This window comes from Periplaneta americana, chromosome 15, assembly GCF_040183065.1.
Source record: "Periplaneta americana isolate PAMFEO1 chromosome 15, P.americana_PAMFEO1_priV1, whole genome shotgun sequence".
Lineage (NCBI taxonomy): Eukaryota > Metazoa > Arthropoda > Insecta > Blattodea > Blattidae > Periplaneta > Periplaneta americana.
The window spans coordinates 121,598,769-121,621,675 of NC_091131.1; the positions used below are offsets into that span (position 1 = coordinate 121,598,769).

The following is a 22,907-nucleotide window of genomic DNA, read 5'->3' on the forward strand; positions in this document are numbered from 1 at the left end:
AATATGTTCAAAACCAATCTCTCAGACTCATTACTGGTGGAATCAAAACAACTCCAATAGATTCTATGAGATTCCTCACTAATATTAACAGCATCAAAATGACAATAGAAGAAAAAGCACTGATTCAATATGAAAAACTTATCAGATTACCAGGAAACAATTGGCATTCATACAGTCCTCTCTGTAGATTGAAAACTCAAAAAAGTTTCATATCCATTGTTCAAGAATTAAAACAGAAAATCAATATCCCGAATTTAAAAGAAAACTTACAAATTAAACCAAACCCTTTAACTCTGTTAAATATAGAATATAATCTAAATTTAACAGAAGAAATACTGAAATCAGAAGTAAATACTGAAATACTAAGACAATTGTCTTTAGAGACAATTAATATTAGGTACCCTCCACAAAACTGGCTTCATTTATACACTGACGGATCCTTTATCTCCAGAGAACAAGGTGCCGGTGCAGGTGTTACGTGCTACTTTATAGATCTCTTGGGTACGGAATAACAAGTTTTGATGGAGAAATCATTGCAATAAGTGAAAGTCTCAAGAATCTTCTATGCCACATCAATACATTTAAGAATGCAGTTATATTGTCAGACTCCAAAGCAGCTATTCTATCAATAGTCTCTAAACACACACCTTCATTCTCAAACAGCAGAAATAACTAAAATGCTCTCTCTATTAATATCACTCAATAAAAGAATTGTATTCCAATGGATACCATCCCACTGTGGAATCCTGGAAAACGAGAATGTTGATGCTTTAGCAAAGAAGGGCAGCACTGCTACTTACAGACCTGTTACTAAATCTATGTATTACTCTGTGAAAAGATTTATTAAATCTACATACTTAGACTTCAACAAACAAAATTTGATAACACAATCTCAAGGGAAAAAATGGAACTCTCTGCATGATAATCCACAGTTAATTCCTAATTTACCACGAAAATCGTCTGTAGCTGCATTTTGATTGGCAACATGCCATGATTGTTTGGCCAAACACCTGCATAGAATTGGAATATATCAGGCCCCTAACTGCCCATTGTGTAACTCGAACCAAGAAATGGATTCCGAGCACCTCAAAATCTGTGCTTCAGTGGCTGGCCATGATAATATCTTTGAAAAATATTGGAGTTCAAGAGGTCAAATGACTTTATTGTGAAACGCCTGGCATTAGAAAACAACAACATTTTCCATACAAGACTATCAGTTTAACAGAATTTCAACAAATAGTTATATTAATTGAATTTTAAAAATAAATTAATCATCAGATGGCTGAAAGCAAGTAATGGCCTCTTAAACCAATTTGTAGTAATTTATCAATTACTTCTGGTGAGAAAAATTAGTTAAATAATGACATTATCTAGTCGAGATAAAATTGTTTATATTATTTAGTTCACATTAATCATAGGTATGTGCATACAGTAATATGAAAGATTACACTATCACCAGAACAGAATTGTATTGATTGGTACCTGCTAAACTATCGATATTAATGTCAGTTTATATCCAAATATATTTGGCGGGTATTATTATTATTATTATTATTATTATTATTATTATTATTATTATTATTAGACTGCGTTAAAACATTGGTAATCAGAGTGATCATGATTGATAAAGAAAAATACAGGAGTATTTGGAGACCAATGTGGGGACCATGAGGATTCCAAAATATTAGCTCAAATACGGGAATTGGTCACTCTAAATGTGCCAAAACTGCATATCACTTTGTCATCTGAGATATTGTCTCTGATATCACATGTAGACGAATTTACATAGCACCATGATAGTGATAATGGATAAATGGTGAAATACAAACAAGGGGGAAAAGGAATAACCCGCGAAAATCTGTCCCAAACATTGTCTTTGCCCACCAAAAGTTCTTCTTGGTCTCTCCAGAATTTGAATCAATATTCTACCTCACGATTTTCTGTCTTAAGAGAAGAAGTTGAACTAGCGCTTAAGGAAATGAAGAATTGGAAAGCACCAGGAGTTGATGGAATCCTCATTGTGAACTAGTGAAATGCTTGGGTGAAGACAAGGGGCAAATTCTATCATTATGCAACGAAATATATAAGAAAGGCGAATGGCCTGAAGATTTTAGAGACAGTATTGATTCCAAAACCGAAGAAAAATAATTCCAAGAAATGTAAGGAGTTCAGGACTATCAGTCTAATATCGCATGCGGCAAAGATTCTCTTGCAAATACTGAATCGACGTTTATTTTCTAAGATGGAAGAACAGTTGGAAGAAGAGCAGTTTGGCTTCAGGAAGGGAAAAGGTACGAGAGATGCAGTTGGACTGCTATGAACAATCGGCGAAAGATGATACCTAGAGAAGAATAAAGAAGTATATGTAATATTTGTGGACCTAGAAAACGTTTTTGACACAGTGGATTGGAATAAACTGATGGGGATCCTAAAGAAAATTGGTGTAGATTGGAAAAAGAGAAGACTGTTCAGTAATCTTTATATGAAACAATGAGTCAAAGTCAGGATAGGAGAAGAAATGTCAGAGAGAAGTGAAATTGGGAGAGGAGTACGTCAAGAATGTCCTTTATCACCTACCCTATTCAACATTTGGAGGATTTAGTAAAGAACTGTTTTCAAAACATGGGAGGAGTGATAGTATGAGGAAGAAGAATAAAATTCATAAGATTTGCTGATGATATGACGTTGTTAGCAGAAGAGGAAATGATACTAAAGGATATGTTACTGAAGCTAAACGACAGCTGTGAGCAGTATAGGATAGAGATAAATGCAAATAAGACGAAGAGCATGATCTTAGGAACAGAAATACAGAAGATAAACTTGCGAATTCTAAATGAGGCAGTAGAGCAAGTGGACTGCTTCAAATACTTGGGGTGTACTATAAGCATTAACATGAGCTGTTGCCAGGAAGTCAAAAGGAGAATAGCAATGGCCAAGGAAGCTTTTAATAGAAAAATGAGCATCTTCTACGGACCTCTGGAAAAAGAACTAAGGAAGAGACTAATGAAGTGCTTTGTATGGAGTGTGACATTGTATGGGGCAGAAACGTGAACATTACGACGAAGTGAAGAGAATTGGATAGAAGCATTTGAAACGTGGGTGGATATGGAGAAGAATGGAACGTGTGAAGTGGACAGACGGAATAAGAAATGAAACTGTGTTGGAAAGAGTGGGTGAAGGAAGAACGATGCTGAAACTAATCAAGAAGAGGAAATGGAATTGCTTGGGTTACTGGCTGAGAAGAAACTGCCTACTGAAGGATGCACTGGATGGAATGGTGATCGGGAGAAGAGTTCAGGGTAGAAGAAGATATCAGATGATAAACATTAAGATATATGGATCATTGGATCATATGAGGAAACAAAGAGGAAGGCAGAAAATAGGAAAGATTGGAGAAAGCTGTGTTTGCAGTTTTTTCTTCACTTCATTTATTATATTCCATAGATCTTACATTAGCAATGAAGCTTTAAGATATGGAACAAGTCCAAATTTTACAAAATTTTACAATTTTACACAATATTTTGGTGAGATGTAGTGAAATGAGGTGAGGCCCGAGGATTCGCCAAAAGATTACCTGGCATTTGCCTTATGGTTGGGGAAAACCTCGGAAAAAACTAACCAGGTAATCAAACCAAAGGGGGTGAAATGAAGTGAGGCCGAGGACTCGGCACTAAATGAAATGAAATGAATGAAATTCTACCTCATAATGGTTGAGTTTGATTATGCCTATATAAGACAACTTGCAATGTATTGTCAGTTTGTTCTATTAGAATATTATTAATTATAATTTATTTAAATAAAATCAAATTGTATACTTTATCTTCACTTGTCTAAAGTCATTTATTTATTGCTGAAGAAAATATATATTCTTTTTTAAACTATGAATTATTTATTTGTAAAACGTAGTATTAAATCAGTAACTTTGAAAGAGCATTGCATTTATTCATATATATATATATATATATATATATATATATATATATTGTTTATTGTTTACATTGCACCATGATAGTGATAAACTGATAATAGATAAATGGTGAAATACAAACAACAAGGAAAGGAATAACTGTCGATAATCTTTCTCAAACATTGTCTTTGTCCACCAAAAGTTTCTCTTGGTCTCTCCAGAATTTGAGTTAATATTCTACCATACAATGGTTGTGTTTGACTACACTTGTTAATATTATAAGTTAACTCATTGTCTTAAGTATTGACAACTATGAATTTATTTGTAAGACATAATATTAAATCAGTAAATATTAAATGTACTTTGAAAGAACATTGCACTTATTCATATTTATTTTTATCATTGGACAGTGTAACATATTTGCAAGTAAAGGTGTAAGAAATTGTGCAAATCTAGTCTTTCCCGGGATCGATACCTGGCCCCGGAACAATTTTTCCCTTGAAATTATTCAAATCTGCTTTACAGGGAGCCTTACCTGAAAGACTATATTTGCATAATATATACGTCACTGTGTATGTTAACAGAAAACCACAATTCCAAGTCACATAGAGATTGTGTGCACTCGATGTGGGTCTCTGGCGTTTCGTCAGCCCACGTGAGTTGTGTGGATATAAAGGGAAAAGTTGAGATGGTGTCGGGTGGAGTTCCTGGGTAGCTCAGTTGGAAAGAGCGCTGGTACGTTCAACCAGAGGTCCCGGGATCGATACCCGGCCCCGGAACAATTTTTCCCTTGAAATTATTGTGTAAGAAATTATCTTCGTAGACATATTACAATATGTACTCATATAAAAATACTCCAGTTTTTACTTCAGTGCTTTGATATGTTATATTTGTTTTTTATGCTGCTTATCTGAAGTTATGTAAGGTAAGATAATTTTTTATGAACATTGTGTGTTAGTATGTTTACTTCTGTAAACCAAAAAAGGAAAATAATTTTTCAAGAATTAACTTAATAGTTTAATTAAGGATTTTGAGAATTGACATTCCATATCATCATTCATGGCTCTACAGCCCAAAGTGGGCCTTCGCCTCCTGGAATGTCCTCTTCCATGCTGCTCTATCCTTCACCAACTGTAGCCATCCATTAATTCCGCACCTCCCCATGTCTTCCTGAACTGAATCCCACCATCTATTCTTCGGTCTTCCTCTCCTCCTTCTCTCTTCTGGTTGACTGTGGAATATCTGATATACCTTCCTTTCGCTCGTCATTCTACCATCATGTCCTATCCATCTCAATCTGCTAAGTCTAATCGTAGACACTATATCAAGTTCACCATAGATGGCCATTAATTCATCATTATGTCTCTTCCTCCAGTTTGCATTTTCACATACTGCTCCCAAAATCCTCCTCAGTACCTTCCTCTCGAACACCCCGAGTCGCTTACACACATCCGCATTCAAAGTCCACGTTTCAGTGGCATATAAAACCACCATTCTAATCAAGGTTTTATACATTTGGATTTTGGTAGTTCTAAATACATTCTAGCTCTTAATCGCTGGAAGTAGTGCATAATAAGCTCTGTTGGCCGATTTAATCCTGTTCTCAACTTCCTTTCTAAGGTCATTATTACCAGTCACAGTAGATCCCAAATATACAAATTCATCGACTATTTCGAAGTGAAAGGTGCCAAACTCTTCAAATTGTCTAGCTGGCCTTGCATTCTTGAAAACTGTCATAAATTTAGTTTTGGCCTCGTTCACCTGTAGACCAAATTTCTTGATTTGATATTCTAGCCTTTCAAATGTCTTCTTAACATCCTGAATTCTCCTACCCGTGATCACCACATCATCTGCATATGCTAGGATTTGGCTGCATTTGTTAAAGATAGTTCCACTTTCCTGTATATTCGCCTTACGTACTGATATCTCAAGCACTGTGCTGAAAAGCAAGGGAGCAAGTGCATCTCCCTGCCTCAATCCCTTCTCAAGTTCGAATTCCTTGGATACACTCTTCCCCCTTTTGACTACAGATCTTACGTTCTTATTCAGAATGTAGCAGAGTCTAACCAATTTCTTGGGATAACCCAACAAACACATCTCATCCCATAATTCCTCTTTCCATACACTATCATATGCAGACTCGAAGTCAATGAAGAGATGATGTGTTTTTACATTCTCCTCCCAGCATTTCTCAAGCATCTGTCTCATAATGAATATCAAATCTGTTGTAGATTGACCACTTCTAAAGCCTCCTTGGTATTCCCCAATAATTTCTTCGTAGTACGGTTTTAGTCTATTCTATATCACGTTAGACATGATCTTATATGCAGTATTTAACAGTGAAATCGCTTTATAGTTATCACATCTCAGAGTGTCTCCCTTTTTATGGAGAGGATTAATAATTCCATACTCCCAGTCACTAGGGATGCTTTCTTCCTCCCAGATCTTAATGATGATTTTTTGCATAATGTTCTTGATCTCATTACCTCCATATTTAAAAAATTCGACTGGAATCCGATCATATCCAGGTGCCCTATTGTTCTTCATTCTGTGGATCGCCATTTCAACCTCTACTAAATCCAGTGGTTCTAAATACATCTCCACACTTTGTAAGTGTTTCCCCACTAGGTACTCTTCTCTGGTTAAAATATTCTTATGACTAAAATGTTCCTTATAAAATTCTACCCAGCACCTGTATTTTATTTCCAATTAAGTTACCAGACTTATCTTTAACCATATGTCTGTGGTTTAAAACCCTTCTTAATGCACTTAATCTCACTATAAAATGTTTTAGCTTCTTTATTATCATAAGCACATTGAATCACGCCAATTTAGCTTTAAAAAATCCCCTCTTCTTTTGTCTAAAACTTTTATGAGTATGTCTTCTATTTTCCTCATATTCCCGTCTGTTCTGTCTTGTATTCCTATCAATCATTTTAATATAACTCCTGTTCTTATTTTGCATTGCTATTTGACATTCTTCATCAAACCATTCATTCCTCTGAACCTTACCTTTTTTCCCAATTGTTTCCTCAGCAGTCTTGTGTATGCACATCCTAAGATTCTCCCATAGTTCATCTATATTCATATTACTACTGACATTCCATATAAACATGAAAAATTTTGTAGCTAATTATGGCACTCTCCATTATGGTTACACTATAAAAAGTATACCAACATATATTGACATGTATTCTGCATATGTACCAAATGTGTACTGCACGAACATTTTGTCAAATGGAGCATAATAATTCTTCATGTACTCAGAGTGTTCTGTGTTTTTGACTGCACAAAAAGTAAATCGTTTTCTTTATGGTTGTTTCCATTCTTAGTGAAATGTGTGCTAATCTGTTTGTGAACCCACTTTTTGTTAAGATATTGGAGTGAGAAAGGGTTGTGAAGTTAAATTGTTGTGCTGAGGAATGTGGTCAGTTAGCAGCACTCTGTCACTTTACAGAGAGGCAATGGAACCTAAGAACTTGGGTGGAGCAGAGATCTGAGAGTGTAGTAGAGTGAATGGCCTGTTAGGACTCCGGTAGGTCTTGCAGTTATTTTAATCAGTGGTTATGAAATAAAGATAAATACAGACTTAAGGTTTCTCCATAAAATTGAGATTTACGAAATTGTTTTACAATTGAAAACTTCTTCAAATAGAACTGTTAGGCCGGGTGCACACAGAATCAGATGCGACACGGCGCGGCACAACGCTACGTTTTGCTTTACAAATCGAAAAAATCGAAAAATCGAAAGAGAATTGTGAGGACAAATTGAAAAGGTACGCAAAACGCGTCCTTGCAAGGGGTTGGGGGCTGTACAAAACTAAATATGTGAGCTCCAAGCCTGTTGGCCACTAGTCTCACTCCGGGTTACGCTGCTCCACTGAAGGAACTCTAGAAAATTTTGAAGGGGAAGCCGAAATTGGACGTAGCCTCTTAGGTACCACATACGCGAGGGGGACGGAGATTTGATCAAGTGATAACGGGACGGGGCAAGGAGGAGATGGCTGATGTTTGCTGTTAGGATGGCAAGACGCTGTCATCTGTTGTTCGATGACAAGGCATGTGAAGGCCGTCGGAAGAAGCGCCGTGAAATCTAAATCTGCAATTTGAGAGGTCCCTGCCCTTTCAAATTGCGATTGAGTGACCTCGTACATTTAATAGACAATTTATAGGTTCTGAACTAGGGCATACGTCGTTTACAAGAAAAGGGGAATATATATGGGGAAGGGCATATAGGTCCTTGGCCCATTTCTTATAGGACTCATCCCGACATTTGTCTTACGCCTTAGGAAAACCACGAATACCTTAGGCAGGATGAGTTGTCTCATATAAGAGACTAGCCAATTTGGTTATTATGTAGGAGGTGATTGTTGTCATGAGCCTTGTTGAATCATCTCAATTTAGAGACCAGCCATTTGGCTTTATGGTGACTCAATTACGAAGAGAGGGGAGAGATGTAATTATTAATTAATTTAGAGTAATTAGGGAGATTCATGGGGATATGAGTGCAGGTCCGTGGCCCATTTCTTTTAGGGCTCATCCCGACATTTGTCTTAGCGCCTTAGGAAAACCACGGAAAAACCTTAGGCAGGAGAGTTGTCTCAATTTCAGAGACTCTTAGGTAGAATGACTCTATGAATCGATGAATATATACTAGCCCATTGGCTCTATGATAGTTCCATCGATCAACAAATGTAGATATTGTTAGGGAGGGATTTTGTTTAGCCCAGTTAAGACAAGGTCATTTTAAAGCGGTTGCACTATCCAAGGAGTCTCATGGAGTTGAGTCGTGGCTACCAAAACCTGGGTGTAACGCCAGCCTCCCTGTCCTGTCTCAATAGTATAGCTAATGGACCTGTCTGGTGTCTACGCCGTAACCTAGGATCATACTGGCTGAGACCAGATATGAGGGGGTTGGGGTTAGCACGAGCTTCCGCATACAGGTTCCTAGCCAGTCGAGCAATGAACTCGTCTATGGTTGGCAACTCTAGTTCATCATGGAACTTTCTTCTCGAGGCGACCCAGGGGAGATGGGTAATGAGTCGAATCACCTGGTTTTGGATAACTTGGAGTTTACGGAGATGGGACACTGCCGCAAACCCCCATGCGGGTGCGGCATAGGTAATGACAGAGTGAATGAGGGCCTTATACATAGTAAGTCCTACCCCCAGGTTGTCAGGAGTTAAGGCCACCAGAATGGGATAGTGTCTAACTATCAGCCCGTTGGCCTTACGAAGAAGGGATTGGATGTGATCTCAGAAGGTGAGATGAGAGTCCATAATGATCCCTAAATATTTAATTTGGTTCATCCACGGCATTTCTTGTCCGAAAAGTGTGGGTGGTGGTGGTGGTATGTCTTCGAGCCTCGCTCTTAGTGAAAAGAGTATGACCTGACATTTCTCTACATTGACCTTGATTCTCCAGTCATGGAACCACAGCTGGAGGTGATCTAAGATCGACTGCAATCTACGGGATGCTAATCTATAGATTTTGCCCATCGCCAAGAGGGCAGTGTCGTCTGGATAGATATACAGATGACTACTTCTGCCGTGGATATAGTGAAACGGGAGGTCATTAGTGAATATATTGAAAAGTATGGGCCCGATAATAGAACCCTGTGGGACTCCTGCGTGAATTTCACGGGGGGTGGAGAAACTAGTGCCTACATGGGTTTTGAATGTACGGCCTCGGAGGTAGTTAGAAATGAGGCGTATCATTCCATCTGGGACTCCCATGCCCAGTAACTTAACGAGGAGTCCCTCATGCCAAACCTTGTCGAATGATCGCTCAATGTCCAGGTAAGCTGCAGCTATTACACACTTTGTGCTCATAGCCCAGGTAATGTCCTCCGTCATGTGGAGTACCTGGAGTGTAGTGGAACGACCAGGGTGGAAACCGAACTGCTCGTTCCTGATTTGGGGCAACACTACTTCAGTGAGGCGTCTATGTATGACCCGCTCCGCTTTACAATGCCTCGCGACAGCTTAAAACTGTCTGCTTGCAACAACTGATTTGCTGGCTGTGTAGGTTTGGAAAACTGGCCTAGGCTAGAAAATGGCGTCAATAATAGAGGACTGTCTATATGAAAAATTCTATTGTATTTGCTTATTATTTCCTAAGGACGCAAGCTCCTAAAACTCTATACGATTGAAAGAGTCTTAAAATTAAAATGTACTGCACAAACGTAATTTTTTTATGTTTATGACTACTTCACGACTCACAACAAAGAAAAATAATATATTAAATCAATAATGAGTGATAGTATAGAGCAGAGAATTAGGCTTACTACAAATTACACTGGTCAACAGTCATTTTGCGCCAGACATAAAACTAACAAATTTTTACTAATTTCGACCTCCTGAATTAAATAACAAGCAAAATGTTCCATCACTTCGGGTTTTCGAGATGCACAATACAAATGTGAAGAACCATTATGTGAAAACAATATTAGTATAAGTAGGGCACCATGTTAGAAGCACTTGTAGAAAGGGAAATTATTTTATTGCCCTTCTACGAGTCTATTTCGAAGGAGTGAAACAGGTTCGCGGTATAAATTCACTTGAGTTTACCTGATTTTACTTGAGATGTGCATTTCTTTCACGATGAGCTTTAATTTTGCAATATATCACCATGTCAAAACCACTTCTAGAAGCGGAAATTGTTTTATTACCCTTTTCGGTTCCATTTGGAGGGGAATAAACAGGTTCGCAGTTTACCAGTAGATTTCCGTGGTGTTAATATTCTGTGTAAGACGTGTATTTCTTTAAAGTGTGCTTTAATGATAATATTCAAAGTATGAATGGTTTATATGTGCGGATTTGAAGATTGTAGCATTGCTTTTTGGAATGCAATTAGGCTACACAAAATTTTGCTGCTTTCTGTACGAATTGGACAGTCGCGCTCGAAATATTTTATTATTTACGACGCTTTTTCAACATCTAGGTTATTTAGTGTCTGAATGAAGTGAAGCTGATAATGCCGGTGAAATGAGTCCGGGGTCCAGCACTGAAAGTTACCCAGCATTTGCTCGTATTGGGTTGAGGGAAAACCCCGGAAAAAACCTCAACCAGGTAACTTGCCCCAATCGGGATTCGAACCCAGGCCACCTGGTTTCGCGGCCAGACACGCTGACCGTTACTCTACAGGTGTGGACTCGCACTCGAGATAAACATTATAAAATGAAACGACAATCACTAGAGCCAAGGAAGAAAAATATTATATATCAACCCCTTGTACCTCAAAGCGAAGTAATTTTACCCCTTTTACACAATAAGTCAGGGTTAATGAAGAATTTTGTTAAAGGGATAAATTATAAAACTGAAGCATTTAAAAATATCCAGGAAAAATTTCCTGCTATTAATAATCCGTGGCGCTACACCCCGTAAAGAGCCCAGACCGACCAGCCGGCTGCTGGCCTCACGTCCACATGCCAAAACAGAGGTGGACGATCATCCAACTAGAATGGAGGTATTGTGTGGTTAGCACGATGAGCCCCCGGCCATTATAGCTGGTTTGCGTAACCGGATTTCGCTACCTATCGTGTCTCCCCAAGTGCATCACGATGCTGGGTGGGCACCGGTCCCATACACTGGCCGAAATTTCATGAGAAAATTTCTTCCTCCATGAGGACTTGGACCAGCGCGCATTCCTTAACATTTCCTACTATTAGTGATTAAAAAATAAAAGAGGGAGTTCTCAATGGACCACAAATTAGAGAAATAATGAAGGACAATCACTTCGAATCTTTGCTGGAAGGAAAAGAGAGAGCTGCCTGGATTGCATTCAAGGAGGTTGAATTAATTTTTTTGATAACTGTAGAAGTGAGAACTATGAAGAACTAGTGAAAAATTTACTGTTGGCGTATGAAACAAGGGGTTGTAAAATTTCCCTGAAAATTCACTTCCTTCACTCACATCTTGACTTTTTTTCCCGAGAATTGTACGATTTCAGTGATGAGCATGATGAGCGCTTCCATCAAGAAATTTCAACTATGGAAAGAAGATACAAAGGACAATGGAGTACAGTATGCTAGCAGACTATTGTTGGACTTTAGCTCGTGATGTACTTGATGCCCAGTGTAAAAGAAAATGCAGAAAAAGAAAGCTGTAATCTTCTGAACAGTGAATATTTAGCCTTATTGTCATTATATAAAACAATATTTTGAATAGATATAAATTCCAAAATTTCTCAAAAACCGTAACCAACTGACTGTTTTATTGTCATATTCGTATTCAGGAGGCTCAAATTATATAGAAAACATATATCACATGCCTAGTGCAAAAAAAAATGTTAACATTTGTTACGCAGTGTTATTATTATAAATTATTATTCACCTGGTGCTTTCATCTCATTTGCAATTTTTCACATATTTTCAGAAACCACATTATTCTCGTGATATTGTTTCAAAGATTGTACAGAATGTATCTTTCCTGTACTAAATCAACTAATTTATCCGCATCGAGCTCCATCATGAATAATGTGCACTACACAACAATAGTATTTTTTGTAGATAAGGAAAGCGTGCAATCATAGCCACTACTAACGCATGCGCAGTACACTGCAGCTATCAGACAGTCTCCTCGCGACGAACTTCTAGCATTCATTCGATGTTGTCTCTTCGTGTCTCCTTGTGGCTGCTCGTGACCGTCACGCCGCGTCTGATTCTGTGTGCACCACATCATAAGAAATCAATGGGAGACAAGTACCACGAGACAAAATGTCGCGTCGCGCCGCATCTGATTCTGTGTGCACCCGCCCTTAGGGCTTACAGATACCTACACGAATTACTTTTGACAGTACAGATAATGGCATTCTTAGTTGTTACAGAAATAAATAACACTAGAAGAAACTTGCATTGTAAGAGATAGGGAGAGACATACTATACATACATACATACATATATACATACATACATAGTGTGCTGCCAAATTGCAGGTCTTTCACTGCAAACCCAGCATTCTTCAAGCTTTCCTATTTTCTGCCTTTCTCTTTGTCTCCGCATATGATTCATATACCTTAATGTCGTCTATCATCTGATATCTTCTTCTGTCCCGAACTCTTCCCCCATTCCATCAAGTGCATCCTTCAATAGGCAGTTTCTTCTCAGCCAGTGACCCAACCAATTCCTTTTTCTCTTCCTGATCAGTTTCAGCATCATTCTTTCTTCACCCACTCTTTCCAACACAGCTTCATTTCTTATTCTATCTGCTCATTTCACACACTCCCTTCTGATCCATACAATGCCACACTCCACACAAAGCACTTCACTAGTCTTTTCTTGTTTCTTTTTCTAGAGATCCGCAGAAGATACTCCTTTTTCTATTAAAAGTTTTCTTTGTCACTGGTATCCTGCTTTTGACTTTCTGGCAGCAGCTCATGTTACTGTGGTCCTCGTCTTGTTTGGATTATCTTCATCCCATACTGCTCACAGTTGCCATTTAGGTCCACTAACACATTCTTTAGTATTCTCTCTTCTGCTAACACCACCATATCATCAGCAAATCTTATGCATTTTATTCTTCCTTCTACTATCACCGCTTCCATGTTCTGAAAAGAGTTCTTCACTAAATCTTCCAAGTAGATGTTGAACAGGGTAGGTAATAAAAGGCATCCTTGTCATACTCCTCTCCCTATTTCACTTCCTTCAGACATTTCTTCTCCTATCCTGACTTTGACTCATTTCATATAAAGATTACTGAACAGTCTCCTTTCTTTCAAGTCAACATCTATTTTCTTCAGGATAGAAGTGCTATTTGAGTCTCAAAATGTATAGTTAGAATTCATTAATTTAAAAGCCAGCCAAAATGGAGCTCAGATCATTCTTTGTAATGAAGGATTACTTTCTTTTTACTTTTACTATAAGTATCTGTTTTGTATTTGAAAGGGTTTATCTGTGAATGGTTTTCACTCGAGATCTCCAGTAATTGATGGTTGTTTCGTAAATACACAGCAAGAATGTTTAAAAACTAATATCTTTTGATATCTCTGTCATTTTTAAATAATAATTTTCGTAAAAAAATCAAAGTAATATTAGAAGCAAGTATAATATACAAAGAAGTGTATTATGGGAATTTGTGCAAAATTAATTACATACATTTCCTTGAATCTACAATAAATTCAGCCAAAATATCTTATTTATTTATTATAATACCTTTTTGTGTGAAATTTTGGAAATTTGAATGTGTTGTCTTATTTCGGTATATATATATATATATATATATATATATATATATATATATATATATATATATATATATATATCAAATGAATACATTTATGTGTTACATGTCCTTGTCCTTTTACTGTACAGTATTTTTATAAGCAGCACAACTAATTCCATTACTAGAAGATTGTACTGGTTATACATGAAGGGTACAGGGGAAAAAGGGAGAATGTCATGTTTTACACATCTTGAGAAAATCCACTTTTAATAGCCTGACCTATGTTAGTCTCTACAATAATGAATGTATAAAGATAGTTATGTATTTGTTCATGAATTCTTTGCACATTGTAAGATAATGATGGTCCCCATTATTCACGTGGATGTGACATCCAAAATATGTTATATCTCAATGTGTTGTCTTCTTACTGGGTTGAAAATATGCGCCAACAATTCTCCTTCCAGTGTTTAACAAATTGGCATATTTATTTCATTTTTTGTCTTGGGTTTACATCTTCCATTTTCCCGTGTACTCTTCATATTAATATATAAAAAAACTATGGCGGTTCCTGGCTTGGTTGTAGGTTTGCACAGCCACAACTTTTACCACCTTCTTTATTATATTATTTTTGAAGGCAGGGAAAACATGGAAGAAAGTGAAGAATTCGGCTGAGAACAGAATCTAATGGAAACACTTTGTGAATGCTCTATGCACTTGCTAGGAGATAAAGGAGATGATGATTTATTATATTCTTTCAATTGAATCGAGTTTGAATTGTTGCTTCTCCCAGTAGAATTTTATTTAGTTCTTTCTGTGGAGTGATTATAATGACTCAACTCCATTTACGTTCCATCCAGCGAGGTATGGCAGTTGCTCTGCTACTGAACAGATGAATGAAATTCTCGCTCACGTGCATCTAGCAATATATCTTTCAAAACTGGAGCAATTTGGATTTGTATTGCAAATATTGGATGCAGTTGTGACAAGTGAATAGTGTTGTTACTGTTAGTGCTGTGTATTCAAATTCGACAATGATGCAACTAATGCATTTTCAACATGAATTCAGTATTCATTTGCTTTTAAAACTCTTCAGTTTGTATTCAGTGGGAAAAAAGTTGAAAATTAAACATTTAGAATGGCCCAAGTCTGCTTTAAACATAGAGCAGACTATAAAAGACACTGCAGGGCAAGAGAGGCTTTTGGTACTAGCAATGTTTTCAGTGAAAAAAGACTTTATCATGAACGTTTCCAATTTTATCTATAAAGTTATTGGTAAGTTCATTCATAGCAAAGAACGTCGAATGGACTTCCTTCTCAAATGGGATTAAGTGTAGCTGAACTGTATTTAGGGATTCTTACATCTTTGGCAAAAAAAGATCTCCTTCCCCTTTCAAATGGAAAACACACAGGATTTATTTTATTTTTCACTTCTTGCAATTTTTTGCATAATTTAAATTATAAACATAAATGAGGAGGTCAGAATGACAGTGGAATGTCACTTTTCACAATAAGTTGAAGGTACTTTCATATATAAGCTGTTGTCCTCTTTTTTTTTTTTATACGTAGACTTTATTGTTGCTGCTTAATTATACTGATCTCTACACCAATTACAATCCTGGTTTTATTACGATGTAGTTGTCCCCTGTTGAAAGACAATTTATTCCAAAATCATTACTTATTCTTCACTGTTTCACTGCAATTCTTACCCCCTTAAATTTACATGAACTTATGAATGGGTTTTCGTTCAGGACCACAACACTAATTTAGATCACAAGAGTTTTTCTTCCTTGTTCTCATTTGCATACAAAAATTTATACTTGTTGAACACTGGTCTCAGTCGACGTCCCTCTGGCATGTCATCGTGATGGAGAGAGGGGAAATAGGAGTGATGGGACAAGAGAGCCTAAGCTTGAGGGGGGATGATGTGAGATTATGACGAAGAAAAGAGAAGACTGTTGTAAACAATATTTGTTTAGTAACAAGAAGAAAATGTGCTATTTTACCCTAGTTTTATGGGTAGTGGAAACAGGAGAGTCATGACAGAATTTTGTAATGTAGAAAGTTGTCTGAGACTTTGATGAGATGATAGTTACAATGATAGTGAAGTAAGATTTATGGGAGAGGGAGGCAGGGGTAATGGGAGTGCCTTACTTACTTACAAATGGCTTTTAAGGAACCTGCAGGTTCATTACTGCCCTCATATAAGCCTGCCATCAGTCCCTATCCTCTGCAAGATTAATCCAGTCCCTATCATATCCCATCTCCCTCAAATCCATTTTAATATTGTGCCTAGGATGGGAAAAGTCGGCTTTCCGTGATGGGATACAATTGGGGAAGGGGCAAGATAACGAGAGAGTGAGAGAGATAGAATCAGATAGTCAGTTCTCGCAGTCAATGGATCTAACAAACCGTAGCTCCCAACTTTCCGACAGCAGGAGCAGGGAAATGGTAGACTCTGTTATTGGTGGATCAACAAGCTGTAGCTCGCGACTTTCCGACTGCAGAGAGGGGTGAGGAGAAGGTAATGCTTTCACAGCCGGGAAATGAACTGTCAAGGGGAGGTCTGTAAATTGGGTAGGAGAAATAGAATTTTGATTATAGAGTAGGTAATAGGAGAGAGACAGACAGAGACAGTCATAGTGCATGTGGCTCTCTGTTCCTGAGGTGGTGGCCCGTGTGTGAACTTGTTCGAGCAAAAAATGGTGATAAGCTGGGTACCAGATCACATATATAACAGATTGCTCAGCCTTCCCTTGACGGTAACAACTTTTGTCAGGTTTACTATGGTGCCATCTAGTTGTTACATAAGGAGTCACGTCATAACTCCCATTTGAATTGCATTAGCGACTGTACTGCCATCTCATGTTCGTTTATGGTAGATGGGTGTCGATCCTGGCAGTTGTTCTCTTCAAAGTGCTACCGATTTTAACATAGGGATGAGCAATCTGTTATATATGTGATCAGGGGCTGGGTCGAGAAAATGTTGCAGGTGACAGAGAATGTGTTAGAGCTGTTCCCTTGCCAATGAGTGAATGACAAATTTACAGGTGCTACTCTGTCTTATATATCTATCCGAGATGCACGCTATTAGCCTATTCTGAATCTGACCAGACCAGTGGACATCAATGACGTCACGCTGCAGCGAAATAGGAACAAAACTGCTGGAAGGTTGGATGGCTATCATGATGGCTGTAAAAGTTGTTGTATGTGCAAAATTTTGCCAAATTTCCATACTGTCATCTCGCTCAGTACTAATAACTGGTCCGTTGACATGTTCATTCATAAGCCATTAACAGATTTTTTTTTTACGTTGTGCAAATTACAAACAATACAGCAGAACACACCACCATGACACAACAGTGCACGATGTCATTCGTCTGCTAATTCCCGCCCTATACAAGAACCAATCAGATTCACTGATGGCGGCTGATAGATACTGCCACCAACTCTGCAAGCTGATGGAACCAGTGTGACAATGTGGGAGCATCAGTGACGTCATCGTTGAAATTCAGAACACCATGATGCCATCAGATTGCTCAGCGCTGAGATTCGGAACATGCTCTGTCTCCTCCCCTTAGCGTGGCTTGGTGGTTTGACGACGCTACTTTCGTCACAACACTTGTGACAAATATTGTGTTCTCTGGCGCATCATCTCCCCCTTAGCCTTGGCCATGTGGTGAGCAGACCGCTAAGTGCCATGGGCCACCCTTTGGCAAGTAAACCAGGCAGGAGGGTGGGTGTGCATCTGGTCCTATCACAAGGAGAGACAGCAGTGGGGCTCGAATATTCTGAACGAATACGTGGACGTTATTTGAACATTACAACATTCTCTATGCAAGAGATATGTTCTATTTCACCCAAATGTTTCTAGAAATTTCTACAAATTTGCCGCCCTGGGCAAGTGCCTAGTTTGCCACCCCCTAAATACTGCCCTGGTTTCAAGATGTTTAATATACGAGGGGGATCCAGGAAATAACGACCGTTTTGTTGTAATAATTAAAATATATATATATATATATTTATTTGAAAAAACAAAGTCTGTTACATAACTGAAGCTTCCTTTACTTCTCTACATAATCACCACCTACATTTAAACATTTGTCTTATCTGTTCACTAGCTTTAGAATTCCCGTGTTATACTCCTCTGCCGCCAGTTCATTAAGCCAGGTGTTCACTATCTTCTTCAACTCTTCATCACTTCCAAAACGATCCCAAAAGACAGTAGCCATGACTTTTTGTGTTGAGTCTGTTTGAATTTTCTCGGTTTCTTGGGTGATGAGGGATGATGCCACTGACGTGATTGGCGCTTGGTCTCTGGGGTGTTGTGAGACACCCAGGTCTCATCACCATTTGTCTCTATCTGTGTGATATCGCATCAAGAATGTCAATGCTGAGGCCATTCTCTGAGTTTTGTGTTGGTCACTCAGTTGCCGTGGAACCCATCGTGCACAGATTTTGTGGTAGCCAAGATGTTGCGACACAATTTCACCAAGCAAAGAACGAGAAATGTCAGGAAAGGCAATATGCAATTCGTCGAGTGATGTGCGCCTGTCTTGCAAGATTCTGTCGTTCACTTTAGTCTTCAGGTCTTCTGTTATGAGTGATGGGCGTCCGGGTCGAGTTTCATCGTGGACATTTGTTCGCCCATTGTTGAACATTTCGCACCATTTTCTCACATTTCTTTCATTCATTACAGTATCACCATACACTTCTTTCAATTGCCGGTAAATTTCTGCAGGTTTCAAATGTCGGGCATTCAAAAATCGAATCACACTCCTCACCTCACAGTCGGCGGGATTATCAATCACGTCGTTCATTTTGAAGTAACACAAAATGCACAATGGCGACTTGTTGCAACCAGTACTCACAACATTATGAGAACACATGTTAAGGAAGCCAGTTGACCTTCAAACAAGGAAGGGGAGTCAGCTGCGCGGCAGGTATGCGCGAACGGTCGTTATTTCCTGGATCCCCCTCGTATGTGCAGTATTATTTGCTATTTTACTTGTTTACATGACCTTAATAATTGCGATTCTATACATAGTTACGTTCTATTCGTAATTTCATTGTAAAAAAAGAACTCCCTTCCTAATATTTTGTTACTTATTTCTTTCTGTTGGGGTTAAATCTGTGTTGCATGGTTTGAAGGCCATTTTCAGATTGTAAAATTGATACATGTACAGTAAGGTAACTGCAGTCACCTATAGATTATACCACGAACCGCCACTGATCAACAAACACAATTTCGTGCACATTTAAATTATGGTAATACAATAATCAAATTTCATTCATTCCCTTGGAGAGAGAGGAACTATTACAAAACTTCGTTTTCAACTATATCATTATAAAATGCAAATTTTTACCCCATAAAGTGATTTCACTTTCAAATTTATTGCACTACCTCTCACTTTGAACATTGTTTTGTTACAGACCAAGTTATTTATTGGTTGATCAAATATCTTAATATATATTTTCAGTAATAAAATTTAAAATATCATATAGTGAAACTGTGCTGTTATGTATAGGAATCACTTCCAATTCTGAAGTGACAATCGTGACTAGAACATTACCAGTGAAAACATTACTAATAATAATGACAGCTATGAGAATGATGACGGTAGTGATAAAATGGCATTAAATGGAATGCACATTTTTCTATGGTTGCAGCAAAAATGTGACTAATTAGTATGATTTAGATGAAATAACCCATATGTTTATCTTATTTCTTGTAGACTTTCATGTCAGATTTGTATTTCCCTTCATGTTTGTCATCTTGACGGCAAACATTCATAAGCTTTGAGGTGTATAGCCATATTTGTTCCCTTTTATAGCAAGACACATTGTGGGGCTCTTCGGTAAGATTAATTGTTCGATGTTGTTTATTATTATCTCTGTAGAAAGGATTAGAATTACTTAGTGTCTGTGTTCTTGCCTCATTGACGTCAGTTTTAAAGATTGCAAATGTTTATGTAAGTTGAAATTGCTTTGAAAATAGATCTCTGTTCCGATTCAAATGTTTCTAAATAACATTACTCTGTTGGGATATACCATTTGGTTTTTAATTTTGAATTTCTGTCAGTTCTTGCAAACATAAATAATCCTTGACGTGGGATTGTAACATACTGAAAGTAAACGGGACCATGACCTACATTTTAAATACACTGTGACTTTTTCTTTTTAAATGTTGCATGACTGTTGAATGTTTGTGTTTAATATTACTTTATAAAGAAAATTATACTTTGCATGAAATGTATAATTTAGAAAAGAGAATTTTCTTGATATAAAGGCAAGTTAACTTTGGCTTGGATATAGAAGTAAAAATGAGAATCGACAATGAAATAAATTTATTTATTTCTGTTGCCAATTTGCTTATTTTTACACATGCTACAGAATTGATGTGGTCTTAGCATAGGGTGTTCCCATCACTTATGGGTCCTCATATGCTTGTACAGACCCAGAAACAAAATTTGGGCCACTTGAATTTTCCAAGTTCCAGTTATATATTGCGCATGTGCAGTAAGCACTGAGTTTCTGGGTCTGTATACAAGAATTTTTAGCGTGGCAAAATAAATTATATGAATTACGAATCCATATGCTTTAATACACTCTTATGAGTCATAAACCATTATGATAAAATTATTAATATTACAATAAATGAGTTCAATAAATTTCCATTTATTCAAGTCTAATATAGTCGAAACTTTAAGTAATTATTTTTAATTGTAATTCCACAAATTTATTGTACCACTTCTTCCTAGTTTCCCATTGTAATGATAGTCACATAATTTGTTAGAAGATAATTTTTAATGGGATCATATTTACTATTTACTTCAATATTTTTATTTTTCTGATACATATTAGAAATATGGATGACATATTCTGAGACTTAAAATGCTAATGCCTTTGTACTAATCTGAATTTATACACTAGCGCACCAAGTGAAACCAAGTAATTAATTTTGAGAATTTGAGAATCACTACACATAATATCAGAGTTAACTGTACTTTTACTTTGCAGGAAGGTTATAACTTGGCTGTGATGCACATAGGTGCGCCAGCATGTGGGATGAATGCTGCTGTGCGTTCATTTGTGCGTAACTGCATCTATAGAGGCGACACTGCTCTGGGCATCCATGATGGAATTGAGGGATTACTTGCAGGAAATGTAAGTGCAATAATTAAGTCATATTAAAATACTCCCTTCCTCTAGAAATACACCTTACATCATCATCATAATCATCATCATCATCATCATCATCACCTCAGAAATGAAATTCAGTGTGTACTAAATGATAAGATAATACTAGTTGAGGATACTAGCAGATTTGAATTTTGACGAGAGCGAGAGATGGTCTGTATTCTGCTTTGTTTGCAACTCTCTCTGTTTAAGAAAGGATTCTTTTCCATGCTGTAGATCATTCATGTCAGCATCAGCTCACAAGTGTATACTTCGCTCACAGTGTGAGCACTCGTGCATGCGGCCACACTTTTCCCCTCTTTCGCTGCAAGAGTTGGCAGGAGTAAATAAGTACACTGGTAATACGAAATATACGAATGCTTGCTTTACAGTAACCTGCTGATTACAACACAATGGTGTGTAAAATTTATTTTGTTGGGGTGTTGGAAAGAATTAATTAACTCTTTTTTTATAATTATACGTTTAAATGATTAATTTTTGTTCATTATAAGATTAAATGACTTTAGGGATATCAGTGTAATTATGAAGATTATTAATTGACACTCAAATCGCACTACTAGTTCTAGAATCAGCAGTAGCTGTTATTCAATCTTAGATTGGTTATTCAAGCTTTCTAGTCGCAATCACATTATCTGTAAGAAATTGAATGTACAGCGACATTAGAATGTATATAATTCCTATGAATACAAGACTGTCGCAGAAGATGATAGGATGAAACTGATTGATTGATTATTGATTTTAAACTATTAGTCGAAAATTTTACGAAATCTAACTAGAAGTTATATCGCTGTGTTTTTAAGAATTTTAAAGCCTTTACTGTGGTTATTATTTATTTAAATTCCATCCTGCTCGTAAATTTGCAGCAGAAGTAATGTCAGTATTTGGGACCACTTATAGGTGCGTCGAGTTTTTTCATAGATGAATCTCAATAAAACTAGGCAAAGAAGTTTGGCAGATTCTCACATTATGAGGATAATTCCCAGCAATACTAATATTGGAAGAATTATTTGTAGAGAGCATCACTAAAATTTAAAAGGTTGAAATTTTAATGAATAATGACAAACCCGTCAATATATAAAATATTTGAAAAGGTATCAGGATATTATAGCATACTCTGCAGTTATTCATGAATGGGTAGTGTCATTCACAATATAGTAATATTAATTATTTTTTGCATTATAATGTGAAATAATGTGTATTGAGAATTATTTTCAATTATATCTCCAAAGAAATATTATTTAACATGATTGTCGAAATATATTTCCTAAATAAATGATCCTAGTAGGGCTATGTATAGCCTAGTATTAACTCTACATTGCTGTAGTAACTTATTCCCTATACAGCATACACCCCTGACTCGGGTCTTCTCTTATGCTCATTCAAACCAGAGTGCTTGCAAAGTGCACTCTGTTGCACAGCAATTTGTAATCTTGCCCGTGTCCTTGACGTGCCTGCTGTATTATTATTATTATTATTATTATTATTATTATTATTATTATTTTCCAATGGCTAGAATTGACGATCAAGTCATTTTCTCTCTAGCTTCCCAGTACAAGCAAACAAGGTCCTTAGTCTGTTGTGTCTTTTGAGTTCAGAAGGTGTTGTTTGTCCATGATTTGGTCAGGATTGTTGCACAAAACACAT

General features: G+C 37.2%; 1 protein-coding gene across 3 annotated transcripts in view; it reads left to right on the forward strand.

The window, feature by feature from the left end:
• The window catches only part of Pfk (ATP-dependent 6-phosphofructokinase), a 120,967-nt gene that overhangs the window by 66,779 nt on the left and 31,281 nt on the right, over positions 1-22,907 (forward strand). For all 3 annotated transcript variants that reach the window (XM_069848089.1, XM_069848088.1, XM_069848087.1), the window contains exon 10: positions 21,084-21,230. In XM_069848089.1, the coding sequence (XP_069704190.1) occupies positions 21,084-21,230 (147 nt within the window). The remainder of the gene's footprint in view (positions 1-21,083; positions 21,231-22,907) is intronic.